Source organism: Patiria miniata, unplaced genomic scaffold (genome assembly GCF_015706575.1).
Source record: "Patiria miniata isolate m_02_andy unplaced genomic scaffold, ASM1570657v1 HiC_scaffold_7, whole genome shotgun sequence".
Classification (NCBI taxonomy): domain Eukaryota; kingdom Metazoa; phylum Echinodermata; class Asteroidea; order Valvatida; family Asterinidae; genus Patiria; species Patiria miniata.
In genome coordinates this window covers 34,723,874-34,748,686 of record NW_024037074.1, presented here as the reverse complement: position 1 = coordinate 34,748,686, position 24,813 = coordinate 34,723,874, and the positions used below count along the sequence as shown (strand labels likewise).

Below are 24,813 nucleotides of genomic sequence, written 5' to 3'. Positions count from 1 at the left end.
AACCACACAACCGACAGGTTTTCATCATCTCCTAGAGACTGCTCAAGTTTCTCAACTATTTTGGATCAAAATAACATTATTCCTATATACGGTTGATGACCATATATTCGAAAATCCGATATTTTCAGCACAGCCCTACTGTACAGTCCCTCAGCTGGACAGGCACAGCGACAGCATGATTCTAGACCACAATTCTTCTGGTGTTCCACTAGAATTTCCAACATCCCTGGTGCCATCTCTCCATCTCTTGATTCATTTCTCACAAAGTTGACCACTGAACGTTGGTCAAAAACACTGGCCAGAGAATAAAAGTGCAATTACAAACCGCAGAGTTTATCACTCGGCGATCCACAGTTACGATTCCTCTAGCTGACAAGAAACACTTGTAGACCCTGTTGAAGATCGACACTTACTGGCGCTCCGATAAACAACATCCTTGGTAGTGTAACTCGGATCAAATCCAATCACTCATTTAACAATCCTTTACAGTCTGATCTGGTCCTCCATGTTTAATGTTTGGATTAAAAAAAAACATATCCGGTCCACGATCAATCACACACGTACTGAATTGTCTGCCGATTTACTTGAAGAATCTCTCCAGCTGTTGCCGGACCTCCAGGTCGATGGATTCCATAAGTTTGGTGAAGGTGGAGGTGCCGTGAACGCGCTCAAACTCGGTGAACTGCAATATGACATAGTCCCTCAGTGACGTGCAGTGCACTGGATCCTTCAGTGATAGCTGTCAAGAACAACAACAATAACAACAACCCAAATGTATAAATTGAGTGGAAGAGAACTCTTGATTAGTTGGACCAAGATGTGAACCCAGTACCTCTGGACTGTACTTCTGGTGCTCGTACCAATGCAATAATTCTATTTTAAACCAAAAACTCTCAAGACATTTTAGCTAGGAATCTTCCTTTAATCATCCAAAGTGAACCACGACGTAGGGAAAGTATTTGCAAGTTAAATGCACATAAACATGAAATCTGTTTTGGTTTTCCATAGAGCCTGGTTTTCATTTTGAAATTTCCCCACAAATGGCATTCAAAACCCTTCTTTTTCACAGTCTGAAAAGTTAATAAGTAATTTGTCAAGTTGGTTACGGCTACCCGATTCCATAATGTGGAACCGGTTCCTGACAACAGCGGTCGGGTACCCGGGTACCTGGTTCCGATGCACACCCCTATTCCCATGGTGTGAAATTGCAGTTGGATATAGAACCAGATATTTTGAAGTCTGAGCAGTTTCGGGGATCTTATTTCAACATCAGCTTACACACCAATCATCTTCAGCCCACAAGTTGCCAGAGACTTTTCAGCCACACTCGAAATTTTGAGAACTCCTTGCTTTCTTTCTGAAGAAACAGGTAAGACTATAAAACTTTACAAGTGAAGTGTTTGTTTCGATTACTCACCCTCCTTTTTCGTTTGTCGTTTTCAGTCTCATATTCATCTTCTAGATCCTCTCTGTCCCCCATTACTAGGTAACTAATCAGCAAATTAAGAAACAAACAAACAAACAGAAAATTAACAAAACAAAACCTTTCAATTGGAATTCTAGGGTTCCTTTCTAGGCACACTGTTTCATCAATCTCACTCTATGCACGGTTATCAAGCCAAATCAGAAGTCCAAGGTTCCAGAAATATCAGAAATGCTTTCCTTAACAATCTACAGCATCTTAACTCCCTTGTTCTGGTCAAATCCTCTCATTTTTGTTAAACCAAAATATAGCAATTTGATGATTCTAACTTGACAAGCAAACTGACACATGAAATCTTTTCCAGCTCACAAAATATTGCAATATGTATATATATCAATTTATCTTTGAGTAAACTTGAATACTCGATCCTGATTGGTTGATCCATGGCAACAAGCCGTGCTACATATAACCATGTAGCATGGCCATGTTCCATACCGAACTTCACGTATTGCTCTATTCTAAGATGTGTGCACCTTTCCATACAACACGCATGTGCAATAGGATAACCGCTGAAAAGTTTGTGTACAGCGTGCGTGTTCCATCTTTACTGTGCGTCAAGTTTACTTGAAGATAAATTCGTTATCACGCTCGCGCTCGTGGAACACGGAAAATGTAGTGCGTCTGTGTCCAACATACCACTCGGCCTGTGGGACACAGACGCACTACATATCTCTGTGTTCCACTCACACTCGCGGGATAACTAATAATAAAGCATACTTAATCTCAATAATGATTAGAATTAACCAAAAGAAATATTTTAAAAAGTTGTAAATGAAGTTTAAAAAGTTCTACTTCAAAATTTGAAAAGAAAACAAATGAAAGAGTTTTCTTACTCTACTTGAGAGCCATTTTCTTCTCTGCACACATCGTGAAGGACTTCCACCACGGCATAGATAACATCGGGAAATTTCTCTGTGACGACCCTGACACCAGAAAAGATGAGAATGATCCATGGTGAGATCTTGGATATAGAGGCTTAACTGCCTTTTGTAACGATGCATCTTATAATGCCTGAATCACCCTTTCTAAAGCCCACATTTTGGCCAGAGCCATTAAATAAAAACAGATAGTGCAACAGGATAATGTATCATCCAAGTTCATTTTTCCCGCATGTGTTGAAAACTTGCAGAAAGATGTAATGTTTATTTAGGCGAGGCATCATAAATAAATTAACCGTTCGCACGCGTGCGCACGCGTTCCTTCCCGTTCTGAACGGCCCCCGTTCCTTCCCGTGCCGAACGGCTTTTAGAACGCGTTCCGTAGATCGTGCTTGGGCAAGCTTCACTGAGGGGGTATTGTTATGTTAATCAACCGTTCCTTTGCGTGCGAGAACGGGAGCAGCACAACAAAGATGCGAAACCAGAAATGAAAACAGACGAAGAAGATAAAGTCGTTTTAAAATAAAAATTGAGAAAACCAGACATACTACACTAGATCGTATCCAACCCAAAAAATAATTGAGACGTTTAAACACTTATTTTATGTAAACCGAAGTGCGAGTATTCTTTCTTTTTTTGGGTACAAGCACGGAAATGTAAATTAGCAGGTACGGTACTGCATATAATGTTCACAAAAACAAGTTTAAACATTGTAAGAAGTTTGCTGACTGATGTTATAAACTGGCCTTGTACACACGATCAGCGAATTATAAATCGAATATTCAAGGTTTTTACATACTGATAGTAAAGTTTGCAAAGGACTGCTTTCCCCGTTCAAGGTGCCCGTATTTTTATACGTCCCCCCTGTACTGTACGGGCTAGCCTGTAGCGACGAGAAAATTTGTCGGATACTTTTTGTGCCGATGAGCTCTTCGTGTGTGCACAGACCGTGACTGGCCTTTTGTTGTATAAGAACGCGTTCGGAACGGGATGCCGTGAGCACGCGTGCGAACGGGAGGTAGATGTAACAAAAGGCCCCGTTCCTAGTGGCGCACGCGTTGGAACGGTTAATTTATTTATGACGCCTCGCCTTAGATGTAAACATTATTTATAATGTTTCTTACATCGACAACTTGCCTGTAACTGCACTGGGCAGGGTTTCTAGACAGAGACCCTGGAGAGTTAGGGTTAATGTCAAAATGTGTTGAACACACAGCTTTGAAGACACTCTCGACTGATACTGACCTTGAGTTTGAGGGTAGTAACGCCATGAGAGCCAGAGCGCTCAGCTTCCGCCGTTCAGCCTGAGTAATCCAGTCCATCTTCTCTGACCAGACCACCAGAAGTTTGCTCAAAATCTCATCCGGCTAGAAAGGTGAGGGGATGAAGATGGGGTAAACAAACACGGCATCCATAATGATTGATTATAGTTGCAACTGCTCAGAAAAGTACTGTTGCTAGATCTTGCCATTTTTCAAAACATTCAGGTTTGAAGAAAAACAGAATTGTAGGCTGACTCTGATAGGACAAACTGTGGTAGTCAACTGAAACCATGTTGAAATAGTTATTTTACAGCATCTAACAAAATTAGACGGCCTAAAATTTTGATCCTAGCAAAATTTTGCCAAAGTGTAACACTAATTTCGCTGTATTCTGTAACTTTTGAAGGTGCTACAGTACTAGTAATGCTGTAACTCGCTTTCACCTTAATCTTGCAAATCCTTCAAAATCCACTCAGATGATTTGCAGGATTTTTAAGGATTGAGACGGGTACGACCCAGCCACTCTTTACTCAACATGTAAAGTCCTCAGAACTAAAGCAGAGAAAGGTTACCTTTAAAGGGAATGTACATCATTGGCTTTTGCTTTCATTTTCAGAAATGAACAATTTGAGGGGTTAATATAATAGATCAAATTATTGTTGCACTGACATGTTTGAAGTTTTGTGTTCGGAAATGCTGGAAAAACCAAGAAAAACAAAAATGTTCAAGTAGTCTGGTTCCCTGACTCCACTGAAAATTAAATGGATCAATTTATAGATGCCAGAAAATTGTACGGTAAGGGAACCAGTCTAGCTGGCCTGCCCCCATTCATGAACATGCAACCAATAGGAAACAAAATTTGGACTGAAGAAAAAATGATAAATTTTGAGCAGTAGTTGAAAAATAGTTAGGTTTCTCCAACGGTGGTCGGCCGACCACCGTTGGAACAATTGTTCCACCGTTGGAAACAACCACCGTTGGAAATGTATACAAAAATACCATTTACTTGAAAATGACTTCACACCAGGTGCCATAATTTTACAGGATGCTTTAGACTGTCATTTACCAACATCCTGTAAGGTATTTCGTAAAAACTTGGTAGTTTTATTTTTCGATGCTTGCAAATGTTGTAATTTCCCTTTAAGTATGGCAGGATAATATGAGGTTAGGTTTCTGGTTTTACTCTGCCTACCTGCTCATTGGTTAAGTGACTATATTGCTGTAGGAAGGAGAAAAAGAAGGACTGATTCTTGAGGATGATTCTAGCGATGACCGACAGGTACATGGACATCACTGTAGGGTACTCCTGACAAGAAACAAAGCAAAGTCACAAGAATCAACTGTGGTAATCATCAGACCAGTTTGGGTTTTGAAGAACATGCTGGATTCAGTCAACCAATTTTGTTTCCTCCTATTACCTGCCATCAGCATTTTCTTTTTCTCTATCAGGGTTATCATGTTTATTTATGTATTTATTAATATGTTTGACTTGTTTGACTTTTCAGCCTGATTGTTTGTACAGAGCTGCTGAGCTACAGATATTGCTTAGAAAATTTGATTGCTTTTTTAATCAGCAGTAAACACATCAAAACATTGAACATTGAATACAATTTTTGTTGGGATTCTGTTCAAGCAAATATTGTCCTGTCAAACATGAGCAAAAAAAGGTTTAAAACAGAAACACTGAACGTGTCATTTCACTTGATTTGAGTGAGGTCCTTGAGATTTGTTGTTACAGTTTCATACTTTTTCCCTTTACTCACAATGCGCTCCTCTTACAGTGCAACATAATGGCTCTCTTTCTACAAAGTAAATTTTCTGAGCTCACTTTCTCTTTTACTTCTTCGTGTAACCCTCCTTTGAGTGGCATTTTTCATTCATAAAGAAAAAGTCAACGTACCTCTTTGTCTAGTATTCTCTGAAACACCTTCTGAAGTACTTGCCTAAATATCTGTGGGCCCTCGACGGGAAACATCTTGAATATTGTCTCCACCAGCTGAGAATCATAATCAGAGAAATAGACATGTATGGACAAATAGAAACCTAAATCAAAAATGCACACAAGGAAATAGAGAATACAGCTTGCTTACAGTCTTAAGGATCGTTCATATTTCATGCGAATAGGAATGCGAACAAAAGATGATATTTATTTTGTAAATATGTAAAGGTAGAGTAGATCATTTGCAGCTATCAAAAAAGTAACTGATGAAATTATTGTTGAAAGACATACTTGGTTTAAAGATGGTAATGGCACTAAACTCCCTGTAAAATGTTTTTTGGCATGCTGTCATTTTGAAGAAAACAATACAAGAAGGCCTTTTCCAACGATGCATCAAGTGACGCATCTTTGGAAATTTCAGTTAGTCGTTCATTTTTAATTTGGCGAAGCCGTGAATGGGTGTGTACAAGCATTGACACGACACACATGCGTGCACGGTTGCTATAATTCGCCAGTTCAGTGCGTGACATCGCATAGCTGCAATCGGCTGAATGAGAACGTGTCCCGAATGCCGATTTCGGGTGCAATTCTAAACATGACACGGCAACTTTTGAATTGAAATTGAGATCCTAGAATATTGTTTTCACGGAATATACAGCATTCGCTGAGCTAAATCTTCATCAGGTTAGTTGTTAAGCACCCGTCTTTAGATTTTGAGCGCTTTTGTTGCTTCAAATGAAAAAAAAAATGCACAAATGACAAATAAGATGCTCTACCTTTAATTCAAGGATTCTAGGCACAGCTCTCAAAGTACATGTGATAATATCTGATTCTTTACCTTCATTACGATGACAATTCCCTCTGGTCTGACGTTGTCTAGGAGGCTGACGCAACCTGCGAAGACAGCCCCCGAGTAACTCTATAGAAAATGCACCAAATCATTCATTCAAATCATAAGATTTGGTACTATTTGGAGCTGTGAGGTAATTACAAAACTAATCTCTCCAGATAACCCTTATAGGATTGGAACCCACGACCTTCTGTCACTGTTTTGTGTTTCTATATTGTTTAAATATAGGTTCTTCCCATTGAAGATGAAGATCCCATTACAATGAAAATCAAATTTGAAAGCAGACTTTTCGTTGCAACTTTTATGCCCATTTAAAGCTTGTGATATTACAAAGGCAAAAACCGAGTATCTGTTTGTTATAATGTAGTCTTGGTGCAAAACGTTCTTAGCGGGGTGGTTCGCGATAGACTGTACAGCCTTTGTACCGTGCGCAGCAGCATGCATATTCCCATTTACGAATCTGACTCGGTCGACGAACCACACACAAAGATCGTCTTGGGAATTTCGCATTGCAAAAGGACGGGACTTAATATGCAAATTAACAGCGCATGCACAATGGTTGAAATAAACGAGCTGTTTTGAGAACCGTTGGTCAGGTGACGTAACGTACATGTACACGTGCATTGGATAGCACTAGGCGCTGACCGGTCAATTCCCAAGACGATTCCCAAGACGTCCTTTGCGGCTTGCTGACGTTTGCATAAAGCGCGCCAGCTTTGGTGAACTGCTGCTAAGCCCAATAACCCAAGCGCGCTGAAACATTGCACCGCTAAGGACGTCTTAAAACCAAGACTAGTTATAAAGGGATGAATTTGTGCATTTCTTGAACAGACAAACCTCTACAAATCATCCAAAATTAGCGTTGGGGGCCAAGTTGTGGTCTGAAACCTTTACAAAATAGACATTCTTAGGATCACAAATTTGCAAAACACTGAAAGTCAGAACGAAAAATGTTGGGTCGACATCTGAAATAGTAACTGAGGCTTCAATTCAGATCTCACCTGCATAAACTCATTCGGTCCTAAAAGTACATATGCTGTAATGATCTGGAAACACGTCTTGAGATTTTCCGATCCCAGTTCTACAGAAAAAAAATCCAACATTTTTCATAATGCTTTTGTTATCCATATTTCTTCACAGAAAATCAAACATTAATTTCGAATGATTTGTTTGACTCAACTGAGTGCTATCTCACAAAGTCTTTAACTTGAATAAATGTAGGGTTTCTTTAATAAACGGTTCCATGGACGAATCTAAACTGTGGCTCAAAGGAAGGGTTTAGCTGTCTGGGAAGGGGCGTTTCGCAGACATATGCTACTTTGTCTGATTTTCCTACTTTTTTTGTGGCGGGGGGGAGGGGGGGGGGAAGGGGTATTAGACAGCCTTAACACCCCCTCCCAACATCCAAAGATCCCCCACTGGGTTCCTCCTGAAATACATTACAAATTAAAGCAAAATCTGTTTCGAAAAAGCCATTTTTTGCATTGTGACAACACTTATTCTTGAAACAAATAACTTTGTCTAGGTTAAAAAAGGACTTCTACAATGGCAGCTGGTTTACCTAGTAGTGCTGGCATGTTGCCAAACAGCTGCAAGAGTTCTTTGGTCATCGTGGGCGCGTTCTGGATGGTTTCGTACCTGTGGCAAAAATAAAAGTCACCACTTCAACTGAAACCCTTCAGAGGTTTGTAAGGCCGTGTCCCAATTACTTTGCAGTAACACACCTGTCTATGGGATTCAGCCACTTCCAATAGTCGCATGTAGACAAAATATATATCTAACGAGGTCTCGTCCGGCTTTGCTGCCTGTCGTCCACATCAACAGCTTTGTGGGCGTGTCGCCCACTTCGTGGGGATCACCCACTTCACAGCCTAACTCGTGAACATAAACGCATACACCGTTTCTGCTTTATAGCGGACGGGAGAGAGTGGTGATGATTTTTTTCAAACCTTTTTACAATTCATGCCTACATATGTTTGGAGAACCTACCAGAGATCGATACCATCATCCAGGAGATAGACATGAGGGGGCTGGGAGACGTCAGTGCTGAACTGAATGATGGGAAGAAGGAAGGGGTAGAGCTGAACGCTCAACGTACCCAGGCCCTGTGGAGAGATAGTCATTGCAGTCAGTGATGGTCTTAAAGTCAGTCCACCCCCGCTCCCCCGAGCCAAGCATATATTTATTCCCTTAGTAAAACTGAGTGTTCCAACAGAAAGAGATGAAAAGTATAAATGTCAATATAGTTTCAGTTTGCGGTAACACCATGTGGTAATAAGTACTGTCGCTTAGTAGATTTAGTTCTGATAAGAACAGTTCTGCTTAGTTCTGAAAAGAACTTGTCTTGTTATCTACTTTCGCTAAGTACATTGGAAGGCGGTGGGACTTCTCGCAATTATCGTCACTAAGGCTGAGGGAGATAAGTTTGGTCTCAACGTTTCGACTAGCCTGCTCTAGTCATCGTCAGGAGACTGTTCTTATCAGAACTAAATCTACTAAGCGACAGTAGTTATTACCACATGGTGTTACCGCAAACTGAAACTATATCGATACTCCACCATGCAAAGCCTAAACTCTTATATAAATGTCAACATCTAACAATGTCAAATTGCACACGTTGAGAAGTCCTTAAAAACTCAAATTGTATCACAACTCACAGTACAATAATATGCATGAAATGGAGAAGAGTATCATTCTCACCAGGGGTGAGATTAGGTGAAGAGGAAAAATCCACAAAATAATTGGCCAAGGGTTCCAGGGTCACTAAAGGCCCCAGAGCAACGTAGGGTCAATTTTAGGAACCCCTAAAATACCAATTTCCTTTGTTTGATATAAACTTTTTGCAGAAAGAAACCTTATAATGGTGATAACTCAGGGAATTCCAGATTTCAAAACGGATTCTATAAAAATCCTGAAATCAGGAAAAATCAGGAAAAATCCTTTAACAGTTAAAAGCACTTTCTTGTTGGAGGAACAGGATTTGGTTTTAGGTCATGCCAAAATAAGTCAGGTTTTTTGTTATACGGCTATGGCTACAGCCCATAGGCTTCCCACTATCACAAGCCACAGCCGTAACCAAAAAAAAAAGAAGCCCAAAACATTGTTTCAATACAATTGATTATGTAATAAATTATAGTTGTTCTCACCTGGACAAGGTGCACCAATGTGGAGAGTATCGCACACCTCAGCATGTTGTGCTCTGATGACTCCTCCCACAACAGGGGCAGGTACTGGGCCAAACTGGATGCATACGGCCTGATCTGGAATTTGTATAAATCATCGTAGTTTTCAGTTTTTCTAAAGGCTGACGTCAGTTCTAGTCATGAGTACCTCAGAAAATTGACCATTTTTATTGTTTGTAAAACCTGTCATGTGCAGGAATTCAGGGAATAAATATGTGACAGCCCAATCTTTCATAAACTCTACACCACTTTTCTTAATTTTGAGAGAAAAATTAAAGGTACGAAGATTCATTTGCTTTTATGCATTTTTTACGTTTGAAGCAACAAAATTGCTCAGAATGCATAACAACCAACTTGTTAAAGTTTGAACTCAGTGGAACAGTTTGGAGAAAACAGAAAAAACATAGATTCCGTTGCTAATGCACATGAAAAATATGTCTGCGGGCACCCACTTTGAAACCATCTTCAATGCTCGTTAATTTTCTTCAAAATAATACCAGTTTCGGTGGAACAATTTCACAGGGTATTTGACACCGGTCCTGTCTTCACTTTGAGCAAGGTTTCTGTTCTCAAATCCTTAGGTAATTCTTCGGGTAATTGAAGATGTTCATACGTGGCTTTAAACATTCCCAATTACAATAGACAAACAAACAGTATAAGAAAGGCAATTTAACTGTTACATCATAAAGTCAGATTTTTAATTTGGATACATGCTACTGATATGAAGTGAATAAAGATCACAGTTGAAGACAAATGACAAGACACTTAAATAGGCTGTTCCCAAATCGGGTATTAGTGACAACATCTGTTTCCCACTAGCACACAACAGTAAATAACCGCAGCCGGAACAATGGCCAATTCAGACGCGACCTTAATGCAACTTAAATATTTGTTTTATATGTCTTATTTTTAAATGATTTGTGGTGACAGAATGTAAACAAAGATTAGGATGAAACTCAAGTCTTACCTGGGCTTCCACTCTTTCAATGATGAAAGACAAGACATGTAAGATGTGCATCTGCAAAAAAGAACATATCAATATGTATGTTACGCTGGCTTTGACAACTTATGAAAAGATAACTTCCTAAGACAGAAAACAGCCGTTTCTATGAGAAGAGCCACTTCAAAAGGTGTATGTGTAATTGTCTGCTCTACATCAAAAAAAGCTCAGATGATTTTTTCAAATTTATTTTTGGACAGTTGGTACACAACTGAACTTATGGTTGATTAGGGCTGTTCATTTTTAAATAATTTAGTATTCGTTTATTTGAAACTGCGTTTGACCAAATATTCGAAACATTTACACATGCCAGTTGCAACTGCATGCTGCACGGGTCAAAAGCATGCAAAGCGCACCGGTTAAAATGTGCATGCGGCGATCGATATTCTGGGCCGCTGATTGACATATTCATGCGCCTGTTGTAGTATCCAGATTACCATGCGTACATCGACATAGTTTTAAAGAAATTGAATGGCTGATGTATATATTCAGTATTAAAATAACATCACAGTCACCTGTTTGTGCGTAGTTTTTATCTTCGAATATTCGAACCGGCAAAAAACTACTTAAACATTCACTTGATGATCGAATATTCAAATATTTGATATTTTCGGGACAGCCCTAAAGCTGATAAAATTAGATACCAACCTTTGTGTCACACTCCGACACCTGTTTTAATAATTGGAAGAGAAGAGCAAAGCTGGACTCCAGATACTGCAAACAGCAAAACAGAAAAAGAAGAAATAGACCGAGTTGGTTTTCAATCCATCCTATGTAATAACATCCATTCTGTGGACATCTTAATTCTTAACACTGGAGTTGAACATTGGGCAAACACAGAAGTTCAACATTGAGGGAAAACATGTGTAAACTCACCGGTAGAAAGTTGTCCTTCTTGAACTCAAAATCATCAACAGGTGGAAAAGAATTAAGGAACAATTGATTCATTATGACTATTATCAACTTTTGATTTGTTTTTTTATTTCAAGGAAAAGTGCACTGACAAATAAGCTTAACAAAACAAAAATTGTTACAAATACGGACAAACTTTTGGATAAGCGGAGACCATTAACTTGACACAGACTCAAGCCCAAAACTTGAAAGACCCCAGTTAGTTGTGACTGTGTACAAGCATTACATTCACTGTGTGGACTTCCGAACAAAAGATGTCCACATAAACCAGGTAGCAGCGACGTTGTGTGGACTTGCCCACGTCCACACAATGTTTCCCCCTCTCTGGAAAACAGGTTTAGAGGCATTTTGGGGTTAAGTTTAACCGTGGCAAAATGAAGAGAAACACTAAAGGGAATCATAGAAAGAGTTTTCACAGTGTGAGTAAAATGATTTTTTTCACAGGTTTTTCTTTAACTACACGAAAACAAAGGAATGCCCACACTACGTATGTAACGTAAACATGGGTGTGCTCTAGGGTGTATCGGCTAAGCAAAAAATTTCAATGCTTAGAAAGTGACTGTATTCAGCAACTTCATGGAATTAAACTCAATTTGTCTAATTATTCATTGTCCCAAATTCTTTTTTTTTTTTTTGATAAGGATATCAATCTTGAGCGTCTGAGCGGCTGTTATCCTGACCACCAGGTCTTCGTCCTCAGCCAGTAGGGGTAAGACAGCCTGGTAGACGGTAGGGTGCAGACTGGGGGCGAGCTTAACCCCCAGCCACTGGCCTATTAGCCAGATGACACGCCTTCTGATGATCTTGTATCTGTCAATGGAAGAGCGCCATGAAGCAGAGTTGCCATTAAAGGTGCATAGAAACATTTCGCATTTTATCATAAAAGTAGCCTACTCAATTATTATCAAAAAGCTAACTTGGATTAAAGATCGTACTGGTACTAAGCACCCCATGAAATTTGTTCCATCCGGCATGCTGTCATTTACAAGAAATCAAGAACTGTAGGAGATTTCCAACGTTCAGTCAATTGACTGATCTCCGGGTGAATGATAAAACAGCTGTGACCACAACTTGCCTGCTTTGTCTGTTGACCCAGTTTGACTAGTCACAGTGCTTGTTTGACATATGATCTGACTGCTGGTGACTGGCCTTTGTTAAAAGTATTGCAGGGGAAGTGGAAGTGAATTTTGACTGTTTGTGACCGCTTAAATAGCAGGAGGGTTAAAGAATTCAATTTTTGAAAACTATCCAATGAAAAAAAAATATCACTGACTCACCTTGGATTTTTATCACCAAGTTCCCCCAGTAGGTGGTTAGTGAACCACTGATCAAAATCAACCTCATCAAATAGCTCAAATGCTGCCAGCCCCATTGCATTGTACACTGGAAACAACACAGATAATAAACGAACAAAAAATCAAAAAGCTTCAGTAAAAGTCTGGAAACTGCCTGTAGAATTCTGCCATTGCTGAGGACTGGCCAGTCTTTTTTCCCTTGAACCAGATTCAGTTGAGATGAAACATCTCTGCTAAATAATTGTCTCTTTTGAAATCTCATTAATAAGTGTGCATAATCTTCATCTACTACAAAATAGTTGAATTTCTCAAAAGTGACTGGTGACTCATTTTGTTGGTTTGGTCACTTAAGTTTTTTGGGGGGTTAAGTTTCAAAGTGTAGTAGGGTCATTCCGTGTCAAATCACCCCATGGGTTAAACCCCATCCCCTTCAAATTGGGACAAATTCAGTGTATGGGGTAATTTTGGCTGAAAAAGCTGACGTTTTAGCGCCCTTGGGCCCAAGTTGTTGATCTTGGTTTCTTTGGAAAGGTAACATCATAAACAAATTAGATTTTGCCCTTCACTGACGTTTAAACACTGTATACTCAGTGCGTTACCTCCCGAGTGAAAGTTGGAAAAAATCACTCGGGTGGGACTCGAACCCACAACCACCTGCTTTAAACGTCGGTGAAGGGCAAACCCTAATTTGATTTATATCACCCCGACGCAAAATTCCATCTTATAACATCATAAGGAATCCAAATTTACCATTATTTTTCATGTCTGAGTAATTTGAAGTATGATGACCTTTACTTTGACCTTCCATTTGACCTTGTGGATCATGTGACCTCGAGAAGAAACCGTTTGTCCGACAGCGCTAAAACTTAAAATTTCAGCGCTTTCAGCCTAAATTACCCCATACACTAAATATGAACCAATATGAAGGGGGTGGGGTTTGGCGTATTCTGCCGACGGATGGCAGTGATATTAGCATGACAAAAGACCCTTTGTTAAACAATGCACATTAGCCTAATAAGCTCAAGGGCTCAGTGATTACTAATCAAATTGTTTTGTCCATAGACTCTCAAGAGCTGGTTTACCTGCTTCTTTCTGCAGCATCATCTCCATGTTGGTTGGCTCCACGATACCTGCAAAGATAATGGATATATTCTACAAGTTGGGTTGTATTCTACTACTGGTTCAGTTGGAGTATAGTCAAGGAAATAAAACTTAACAAAATCTTAATCAACCATTTATAGTTCAGGCATTTAGGGAGAGGTAATTTGCATGTGATTGTATGGGGCACAGCTATATGCTAGATTTATATCTCCCGTACCTTGAACACTTTGTACCATCTGTAGAAGCACACTAGTGAAGACGTCCCGGTACGCGTGGAACATGGCCAGGAATAAGACCTCAGTACACGGCTAGATGGAGGAAAATAACATGCAGAGAGTTGTGATAACAGTTGTGTTCAGGGGCCAATTTCACGGCACTGCTAAGCACAAAAATTTACTAAGCACAAAAAAAGTCTGGCTTATAAATGCAGGTTACCAGCCAAAGTTCCACGTGATGTATATTGCTTGTGATTAGTATCCAGCTGTTGTTTGCTTAGCATGAAAATCACATGGAGTTTTGGCTGGTAACCTGCTTTTATAAGCCAGACTTTTTTTGTGCTAAGCAAATGTTGGTGCTTAGCAGCGCCGTGAAATTGGGCCCAGGTCCTCACACGCCAATCGCACTTGAATAACATCGATTCCTATGCTGTTTTGGCGTCTTAGTGACCTATCTACAATATACTGGCCAGTATTACACTGAAAATAAAGGCCAATGCAGTGTGTATTATTAGCAACAAGATTCAGTTTTTTTGCATTTTTCTCCAGTACGGCCTGTGTCCAGTTCTGTCTCATATCGCCAGAACACCTCACAAATCAACAATTCCATGACTATTCTGCTACTTGACCGAACTGTCTCGCACTTCGACTCACCCTCAATGTGAATTTCCAGGACTCCCCTCCTTCATCAATGGTAAAGCCCTCGGGATCATTCTCCCACATTTCTAAATCCTATCAAGAAATTTGGTACGAAATCATAAGAAAATTACTTAACATTTTAACATTAAGTATTCAACAAAAATTTGGGATTTTTTTTTCAATTTAAAATGAAACCCTATGTCAAGTAAATTTCACCTTAAAAACGTCTTTAAATCATACATCTTGCATGTACATTTCTAACCAGTTTCACTTCCAGAAATCACTATTTCACTTATAAACGCACGTCTGTTATGGCACGATCAGTTTGTAGCCATGTTTAAGTAGTCTGGTGCCTATGAGATGTAATAAACCTCTTATCATGACCACCAGGGACTAGACCAAGATGTCTTACCTCCTGTGTTAATAGGAAGTACTGTGACAGCAGCCTGTGGCACATCTCTCGTAGTGTGCTGTCTGTGAAGAACTCATTCTTTGCCTGAACAAGACAAAAAAAGGTAAAAAACAAAACTAATTTAACAATGGGGCTGCAAAAAAAATTAATCACTTGAATGCTCCCCCCTGCCCCCCTTCTTGGTATCCTGAATAAACATATGACCTTATGAACTTTTGAACTCTGACCTTGTGGGCATCAATGGCCCCCTGCTCCTTGGTCTCCTCAATGACCTTTGACACGCGGTAGTAGTCACACTTGACGATGCTCTTGATGAGGTTCATGTTCTGGACGATGAAGCGCTCAAAGAGCAGCCCCTTGCCGGCCTCGGTGAAGACGTAGGAGACACTCAGCTCCAGGGACTGGGGGATGAATGCGACGTAGGACAGAGGGAAAGTGTCTTGTATGTCTAGCAACTGTAAAGGGTAAAAGCATCAAGAAATTTTTTTAAAAATCTCTTTTGAAAATGCAAATACAATTATGCAATGTATAAAGCCCGGTTCATACTTCACGCGAATGCGAAAGTGAAGCAAATTTGACGTCATCGCACGTTCGCTGCGAAATTCGCCCGAGTTGAAACATGTTCAACTTTTACGAATTCGCAGCGCGAATACTTGCCATGATGTCACAAATTCGCGTTCGCTTTCGCGCCGAGTATGAACCGGGCTTAACAGCAATACTTTTCCTTCTTTTTGGGATGAGGCATCTTAAAAAAAATAATTTTCAAACAGAATTGATATTTTTCAACCAAAAAATGAGCTATGCGCTTACATGTAGTAATGGCTGAGCAGTATTATTATTAGAACAAGCTTGAAATGATCTCAGAAGCTGGGGGCCAATGAGTTTGTGTTCGTACATGTTCATCTTCTGCCCAGTCTGTACGAGATAGATGGTGCTCTTGCATATGGGCAATTCCACGGTTACTCACGTTACATTTTTGATGTACTTTTGAGTTTCCTTGGGCTGTAATTACCTTACTGAAAAGGTTTAATAACTGTTATCCCCATGGTAGATAGAGTAGACCTAGACCTACCTAAGCACCAAAGATGACATCCAGAAAAATGTGTTGTGTATGATAAACAAGATGCACAAAATCGGTTACTCGCGTTACATTTTCATAACGTGAGTAACAACTTGGGGGTCTTGTTTATCATACATAACACATTTTTCTGGATGTCATCTTTGGTGCTTAGGTAGGTCTAGGTCTACTCTATCTACCATGGGGATAACAGTTATTAAACCTTTTCAGTAAGGTAATTACAGCCCAAGGAAACTCCAAAGTACATCAAAAATGTAACGTGAGTAGCCATGGAATTGCCCACATGTACATGTATCTGGCATTGAAATAAAGGACTTCCCATTTGTTGAACATCACAATGCAAACTTGACCTCGATAATGCAAGTCTAGTCTGCCCTCCTTTGAGGGCGATACAACTGCCACAGGGCCTCAAGCAGGAGCTGGCTAAGGTGAGTTATAGTCCACAGGTGCGCATCCCAACGTTTGTTACTAACTAACTAACCTACGGACTCACAGAGAGACATGAGTACTTGTAGAGCTGCTATCCCAAGCTAAAAATCTACGCATGAAATGTGACTCAGTCAATATATACCAATCCATTAAGCCCCGCCCACAATGTGGATGTCACCACCTGCGCCTGTCGAATGCCACAACGCAAGATTAGATCATGCGCATCGTCCGCAAGTGCAAACATTCAAGACTTTTTGTCAGACATTTGGATGCACAATTGGTCACAACACCTTTTGGTAGCGCTTAATGAACAGTCTGTTTCTCCATGGAGGTCAAATAATAATCCAGTTGATATTTTTGGGGTTCATTTTTTTATGCATACCATTTTCATCATAAGGAGGATTTTCTTCTCCATCTTTTCCCTCAGATTGTTTGATGGCGGAGTCTTGCCTCCTGGGGAAAAAAAATCACCAACAACTCCGCTCATAAGGCATTCACACTATTTCTGATGCATCTTAACCCTAAAATCCTCCCAACATCCATTAGGAGGTTTCACAGGAGTTTGCTAAATTGAAGATTTAAAGCATAACATCTATAAGTGGGCCTTGATGGCCTGTGAAATGCTAACGTTGGTCAGAAATATCCAGATATCTACAACTTTGCCTTGTTTTAATGTCTCTTCACATTGTAATGTCTGGAATCTTGTGTTTTGAAATTAACATCCTAGGTTTTTGATACTGTTACATTCCTTGAATATCCAATATAGACATGCATGAATAGTAAAATTTAAATGTTATAAAAAAAAGGAATTTGTGCATGCCAAAATACGAAGTTATTGAGAAATTAACATGACTACTTACTTATTTCTAAAACTGGTCTTATTCTCTGGAACACAAGCTGTATGAGCATCTGTTAAACCAAAAGAATATTAAAAAAAAAATGGTGCTTTTAAATGCAATGATTCTTCTAGAACAGAACAATATTTACAAAAAAGATGTCTTGCAACATTAATTAATTTAACCCTAACCCACCTCACTCCTCCAAAATCCTCCTGGCAGTTTTGGAGGATTCTAGAGGATTGAGGATGAATGGTGATTGAATCAAATGAGGATTCTGGAGGATTGAGGATGAATGGTGATTGAAGCACATGAGGATTCTGGAGGATTGAGGATGAATGGTGATTGAAGCACATGAGGATTTTGGAGGATTGAGGATGAATGGCGATTGAAGCACATGGGGATTTTGGAGGAGTGAGGATGAATGCATTTTGAGGCAGGACTGTCTGATGATTTTGAGGGATTTGGCGTTGGTTATCCTTCATTTAAACACGAGTGCAAAATGTTGGGATGAGGAGGATTTTGGAGGATTGACGATGAATGCATTTTGAGGCAGGACTGTCTGACAATTTTGAAAAATTTAGGCGGAGTTGCAAAATTTTGGAGGATTTTGAAGGATTGAGGATGGTTCTTAGCAAAAAGGGCCTAGGGGTTAGGGTTAGCTGGTGCCATGTTGGCCATGTCATCATGGATTCTTACAAAAGTCTGTGGCCGTACTCACCATTGCATCAGTGTTTTTCTCTGGTTCTGTCATACCATAAATAATCTGTTTACGTAGAACTGCAATCAATAGAAATAAATAACAATTTCATTAAAATTACAAGCTAGAAACTTTAAAATCTGCCACAGTCACTACAACAAGTGCTATGTAATATAGCAACAATAACGGTGTCCTTATACAGCACTTCATACCGTCTGAGAGCGCTTCAAATTATTACCCCAATTTATCAGCCATGAGACCATGGCTTTGCAGCAGTTCGAGATCAGCAAATTCTGGTCTCTACCGTCACAGGTACCAATTTATACAGCCTCGACTCCATGGGCATGTGCGCGTTCCTTCACTAACCCCTGGCCGTGATGTACACGTAAATGATGCTGACTGGCTATTCAAAGCGTACTGCGCGAAGATTGCACGCCAGGCGCGCCCATAATGCGCTCGCGTGCTTTGCGCGTCACGTCACATACAAAAATTATTTGTTATTCAACACTCGCGATGCCTGTACGATATGGATAATGGCAGCCTCGTTTTTTGCTAAAAAAAACCCTGTATCTTCGGTTGTAAAGGGATGAAAGGGGTACGTACATTTAATACAAATCTTTGCTAAATAACGCAACGTCCAAACCTTATGTTTGAAATGATTGATTCTTCAAAATCACAACTTTAAACATTTTAAAGATGGCGTCAACACGTAACACGGATAAACTGCAGCCTAATTATAATGTGCCATATTTTGACACATTTAAATTACACAATTCCAGGGGTTGAGATCGCACAAGCCATGATGGGAAACAACGTGGCGCAGCAAGATCTCGTACCCATGGGAACGAGGTTGCTATTTATACTCCTCGGTGGAGGGATAAGGTTGTAGTAAAGTGTCTTGCCCAAGAACACAAACACAATGTTTTTGTCACGGTTCAAACTCACATACTATTGCACACAAGTTAAACACCAGAGTTCGAAATTAGAGGTTGCCCGCTAGCCAAATGTTAGTCAAAACAGCGTCGGGCTAGTCAAACTATTCTTTAAGTAGCCCAGCTGGTGAGTCAAAAAATTATTGGGATACAGCAAAGATGAAACGACTGGAAGAAATAAATCATTAAATTCAGAAAGCAAACCTGTATTAATTCATGTCTAATTTTATCAACTGTTTTAAAGGGTTAAATTATTAGATCTGTTTCTTAAAAACACTGACAAAATTGCCTCAGAATTGAGCCTGAAAGTACCCCATTTTGTGTTCAAGCTAAAAAAAAAAACAACAACAACATGCGGCTAGTTTATAAAATGCCTGCGGGCTAGTAGTAAGTGTCTGTTTCAGCAGCCCCGTCAAACCCTTCAGACACAGTGGAAAAAAAAATTAACCCTGAACCCTGCAGACACTATGGTGGCATCCCTAAAGCCCGGTTCATACTCCACGCGAAGGCGAATGCGAAGCGAGTTTGACGTCATGAAACATTGTTAAAATGTGCTCAACTTTTACTAATTCGCAGCACAAATACTTGACACGACGTCACAAATTCGCGTTCGCTTTCGCGCCAAGTATGAACCGGGCTTAATTATCCGGGCTGTTTTTTTGGTTTATTGGGGGCTTTTTTGACAGCAGGACTTTTGACCAACCTTTCAGAGCTAGAGTGCTCAGTTCTAGCAGGACCGCCATGTTGTGATGGTCATCTAGACTAGCGTGGTGCAGGAATCCCTCCAAGTGACTGTTCCATAGCTCAAACAGGAAGGCAAACGTGCTGGCCGTAAGCTGGAAATGCATTGAAGAAAAATCAAACCTATTTTTAGTCCAATAATGGATTTGGATGATGTTCCCTTAATAACCCTAATGATCCCCAACCAGCCAAACTCCAACAGCAGGGTTTGGTGCAGTACTGCACTAGTAAACTGACTGTGCTTTGCATGGAATTAGGCATATCACAAATTAACAGAGTCCAGCTGTTTATGTGCACAGCTTACCATATGGTGTTGGGATTTGCAAGGATGAGGAAGGTTCCCCGTAAATCGACCTAGGGAGTTAGGGTTAACAAGGGCCAAGTTCGTGCAAGGACTATAGCTGACCAATGGTTAACTAACGTTTGCCCGAACTCTGTCTAGTCGACGATGGTTGACTAGGCTAGTCGACTATTTGGAACCAGCCTACTGGGGTTGGTTGCTTCGCTGGTAACTAATAGTCGCGTGCATTCATAACGCTAGCAGAGAGCCAGGATCCAGAAGTTTTGCGATGACATTTTGACCAGCATTTGACTAGAGACGTTCGCACTTTGCTACCAGTGCGCAGGCGTAAGGTACGTCACAAATCAACCACTCGTCGACTAATGGTCCTTGCCCGAACTTGGCCAAAGTTACTGGGAAGTCAAGAGGCGGCTGCAGCAAAGATACAATAATGTTCATATTTCATAAACCCTAAAATGCCAAATGGCAAAAGACACACACACACACTTAAGGGACACTGGGTCCTGGAACAGCCTAATTGGGCTGTAAAACGCGCTTTGAACCAAATGATGTTATTTAGAAAGAACGTTTAAAATTAGGATATAAACATCCACACAAGTATCCTTTAAAAACTGGGCGTTTTTGTGTTATTCCTGTAATATGCATGAGACGATGACTTTCGGGGTCCACTTTTGCGACCCCAAAAAGTCGAGCTGTTTGGGTGCCTGTTGTGATTTCATCAGTAAGGTGTTGGCCTTTTGTGGACGCGTAAGAAACCATATTTTGTGCATTGGTGATTGGTCACCCCTATTTGAGAGCCTGGTGATGAAAAGACACAAACAACGTGTATATATTGTACACTGACTGAGAATGACAGGAAAACTTAATCGTACTCCGTCGTGTCCGATGTAAACAACCAGGGTTTTTTCATCTTTTCTCAGGAACGGTACGGCATTCAGTTGGTTTCCTTTCCACCAGATGTTTGAAATTAGATAAGTAAACAATCAAAAACATTAAATTTTCGGGGATTTTAGGACCTAGTGCCCTTTTAACTTGCAAAATACCTTCCCTTCTGGGTCACTGTCAAATTTCCTGAAACTCATTATTGAGGTTTTCCCCGATTTCCAGAGCGGCTGGGAACCCTGTTGCTCATATTGCCGCCAAAGAGTAAGCCTCCGTTAATACCCACCTCTTGAAAGAGCTTCCTGTCCGGGCCCAGCCTCTTCCCAGCTAGCATGTTGATGACATGGTGGTAGGTCAGCAGAGCCCTCTGTTGTTCGAGATGCTCCGGCCTCCGTATGTTGGCCAGTAGCGTGGGGATGAGCTCGGGCCAGTTGCGGGGGCAGTCGGCGCGGGCAATCTTGCTGATTAGGACCGCGAGCTGAGTAGCGATGGGTCCTACGGGCTCTCGGAAGTTCATGATGAGCTGCTCTCGGATTTTGGTTTTCTCTGGCTCTGGGATTGCGCTGGGAATGAGGAACAAATAGGAAGAATCAGGAGAAAAGTCGGAAGAAAGTCCACTCTACTATGTGCGCTTCTGTCAATAAACCAAACTATATTTTTGCTAAACTTAAATTTCAGTTGGTGCATCTCTTAGACTTTCCTTGACCTTGGGTCTTCTGAAATACCGCATAAAAACTGAGATCGGAAAGACAGTTGGGGAAGCATAATTTCATTTCATTTCTTAAGCCCAACCCTGCCTGACACAACACTATGCATCTGCTGTCAAGTCTCTGTGACCTTGCTGCACTTTATATCCATCAATACCAGTGCATACATGTAGATGGTCAATTCTGAAACAATGAGAGGCTTTTGATCACTAGTTCCATTGAACAATGCCACGGTTGTATCCTGCTGCATTCAGTGCCCACAGACTCTGAGGCAGTTTAACCTTAGGATTTTTGACCTGATGGATCTTGCTACACTGAGCAGGCTTGTCATTTTGACAAGGGTTGCATGTTGCTGTGTTAATTTGGCAGGGTTTCTAGCCAGAATACCCTGCAGGGTTAATAGGGTTAACAACCTTTCAATCTTATCCTTAAAAAAATCCCAAGCACTATGTCGGTCTGAAGTTCCCAGGCTTGGGCTAGGGCTCTGTCTATTGTTATCATGTGCCCACACAACTGAAGACCTAGACAAAAGCCCAAGACAAGAGCTATGTCTGCATGAGCAGATGCACTAGGTAGGTCTACAGTGACTTACTTGGATGCGGTTTTCCGCCAGTAGCGATCCAGGCCGTTCTTGAAGTACACCACGGCCAGCCACCTGACGTTGACATCCAGGCTGTGGTTGGAGAAGATGGTCAGCAGCACCGAGTAGAACCCTGGCTGAGTCTCCCACGATTTCAACTGCTGTTCGGCCGGTTTGAGGATGGCTGTGTCCTGACTGGCTGCGCGGGTCAGCGCGTCCAGCACGGTGGCAACCACTGCGGGATCCATGACTAGCTTGTCGGAGGGGCTGCACTGACGAAGGGCTACGTCCCTTGCAGCAGCGGCCTAAAACTTGTTGGTGTTTTGTCCTGAGGGGGTATTCTGCTGATCACAGGGGAAAATTGCAATATAGGTTTGTAATCAAGTCAATCTCAAGGAAGTTGACAAGTCAAAGTAAAACTAAAGGGAAAGAACAATGATGATGATGTAAGAGCAGCACCAGACGACAACAAGGCCGCCACTTGCTGTCTGGTGCCATGCTTACATCATAGTTGTGACTTTGTATTCAGGAGATGGGAATCAGACCTATTACAATTTCAGACTTCAATCGATCACCAGAGAGCTGAAGCTAAATATAAAAAAGGCCTAGAATCTGAGGGAAAATTGTGAACGGTTGCAGTAAAGGCAAAGACTTGTAGATCATCACATTACTGATGTTCAGCAACCAGTACAATTTCTAGAAGTGGGAATCAAATATTTTCCAGTAAGTGAATTTGCTAACATAACATTTAGTGTTTGAGGATGATATGCCGGTCTCATGTTATACTAGTGACAGTTCAAAGTAAATGAGTCATTCAAGAGGAGACTAAAAGCATTCATAACAGAGCCTCAGAGGAATTTGGAGTACCCCTGACATGCCTGAAATAAATACTAAACCTCCTTTCAATCTCTAACACTCCCCCCCCCCCCAAAAAAAAAATCCTAAATAAATAGATACAAATAAATAAGGCCTATAAATAGATCAATTTGGCATAGATGGTGGTTCTATTTGTTTTCAAAAAAACAGTGGCATCAGGTTACATTCTTTCCTGAAAAAGTAATAGCCTGTTGAAATCCTTAGACCAAAACGGTACCCGGGTACAGGTTGGCATGGTTGGGCCAGCTTCAGTCAGGAACCAGCCCTTCATCCTCAATGCAGTTGTTGGGTGGTATCGATTCATGACGCTATAGGCTATCGGTCGATCCCGCTGCATCCAGTCTAGACCCGTGAACGTGGACGTTGTATACAACGCCACGTTGTTGTGTCATTTTGAACCTAGCGAAATCGATCCGACATACATTATTCCGTATGGGTGTTGAGTACTCACCTATAAATCTAAATTTGCCCGTCCGATTGTTTAGGCTGTGTAATTTCGACGAAATTTGCCCATCAGTAAAGACCCATACGAACATGTAGAAATTTCATTTTAACCCGACAAGTGACCCTGACAAATGACCCTGGACGCGTCGCTTGGACAGATTGACGGCTGTTTCATGTCGCAACCCTGAAAAAAAAACCCGCACCCGATTGGCTGCTCGGCTCATCTCGTGTACGTGTGCGCACACGCACGTGGGTGCACGTGCGCCCGCGTGCGGTGCGGTGAGAGAGGAAAGGACTTGAAACTTGTCTAAAACGATGTCTCTTTTAGCTGCGACAGTAAACAGTCGTCGAATTATACGAAGGACGGTACAATAAAACGCAATGCGCATGCGTCACTTGGGAGAAAATGGCAGCTAGCAGGACTTCATAAACCGGGGCCAGAATTTTCCTCAAATTTCGTCAAATGCAAGTTTTGACGTACAAACAGATTTCAAGACAGCTTCATATGTGAGTACTTATTACATTTGCAAAATAACGTCCAGTGTGTCTAATGGAGGGAGTCAGAGGGACAATTTCGCCAGGTTCAGAAATACACAACAGCGTGGCGTAGTTTACAAGCCACGTTCACGGGTCTACATCCAGTCGAACACTACTTCTGAAATCAGAAGGCTTCTCTCCGTCAGAAAAGAGAAGCCTTCTTATTTCAGAAGTTGTCGAACACCTTTTCTTTCTAATTCTAATTCACGGCTCTTTTTTTAAACTTTACTATTATTAGTTTAATTAAAGTAAGTGAAGTCCGAGATATCCTACAAAATCGACCCATCGCGCAACGCGATCGCGCAGATCGACCGATCACGCCCAATACGGATGCCGGACCTGCGGCCGGTTGATCCCGTCAAACATCGCCGTCGGGCTATATTTCCCACAAAGATTTCCCAACGCACACAACCCTGATCTGCACCTGCGTAGACACATCACTTGAGGTACACATAAGCAGTAAAATTAATGATGGAAGGTTGTAAATTGTCGAACAAATAGCCCGGTTTTATTCCATCAATTTTACCTTTCTATTGCGTATTTAGTCATGCATGGTGGTCGCCATCTTCTGAAATAGCGCCATCTGTTGGCAACACACAAAT

The 24,813-nt window shown here is 41.0% G+C and overlaps 1 protein-coding gene across 2 annotated transcripts; it reads right to left on the bottom strand.

The window, feature by feature from the left end:
• Positions 1-121: 121 nt before the first annotated feature.
• Positions 122-24,813, bottom strand: LOC119744505 (importin-11-like). Of its 2 annotated transcripts, none has more exons than XM_038220448.1 (28): positions 24,738-24,813; positions 22,367-22,695; positions 21,354-21,630; positions 19,847-19,979; positions 18,233-18,291; positions 17,536-17,584; positions 17,058-17,128; positions 15,396-15,623; positions 15,169-15,252; positions 14,772-14,849; positions 14,120-14,210; positions 13,884-13,931; positions 12,784-12,889; positions 12,153-12,316; positions 11,471-11,511; positions 11,243-11,308; positions 10,562-10,612; positions 9,559-9,672; positions 8,402-8,517; positions 7,974-8,050; positions 7,414-7,493; positions 6,401-6,481; positions 5,524-5,619; positions 4,816-4,929; positions 3,607-3,728; positions 2,317-2,406; positions 1,418-1,490; positions 122-739 (listed from the first exon to the last, which is right to left on the bottom strand). In XM_038220448.1, exons 2-28 carry the CDS (start codon positions 22,600-22,602, stop codon positions 581-583), a joined length of 2,904 nt encoding a protein of 967 aa, XP_038076376.1. In that variant the 5' UTR covers positions 22,603-22,695; positions 24,738-24,813; the 3' UTR covers positions 122-580. The 2 variants fall into 2 exon arrangements, with proteins under 2 accessions (XP_038076376.1, XP_038076377.1); XM_038220449.1 differs by having other exon boundaries at positions 22,367-22,698; positions 24,738-24,786.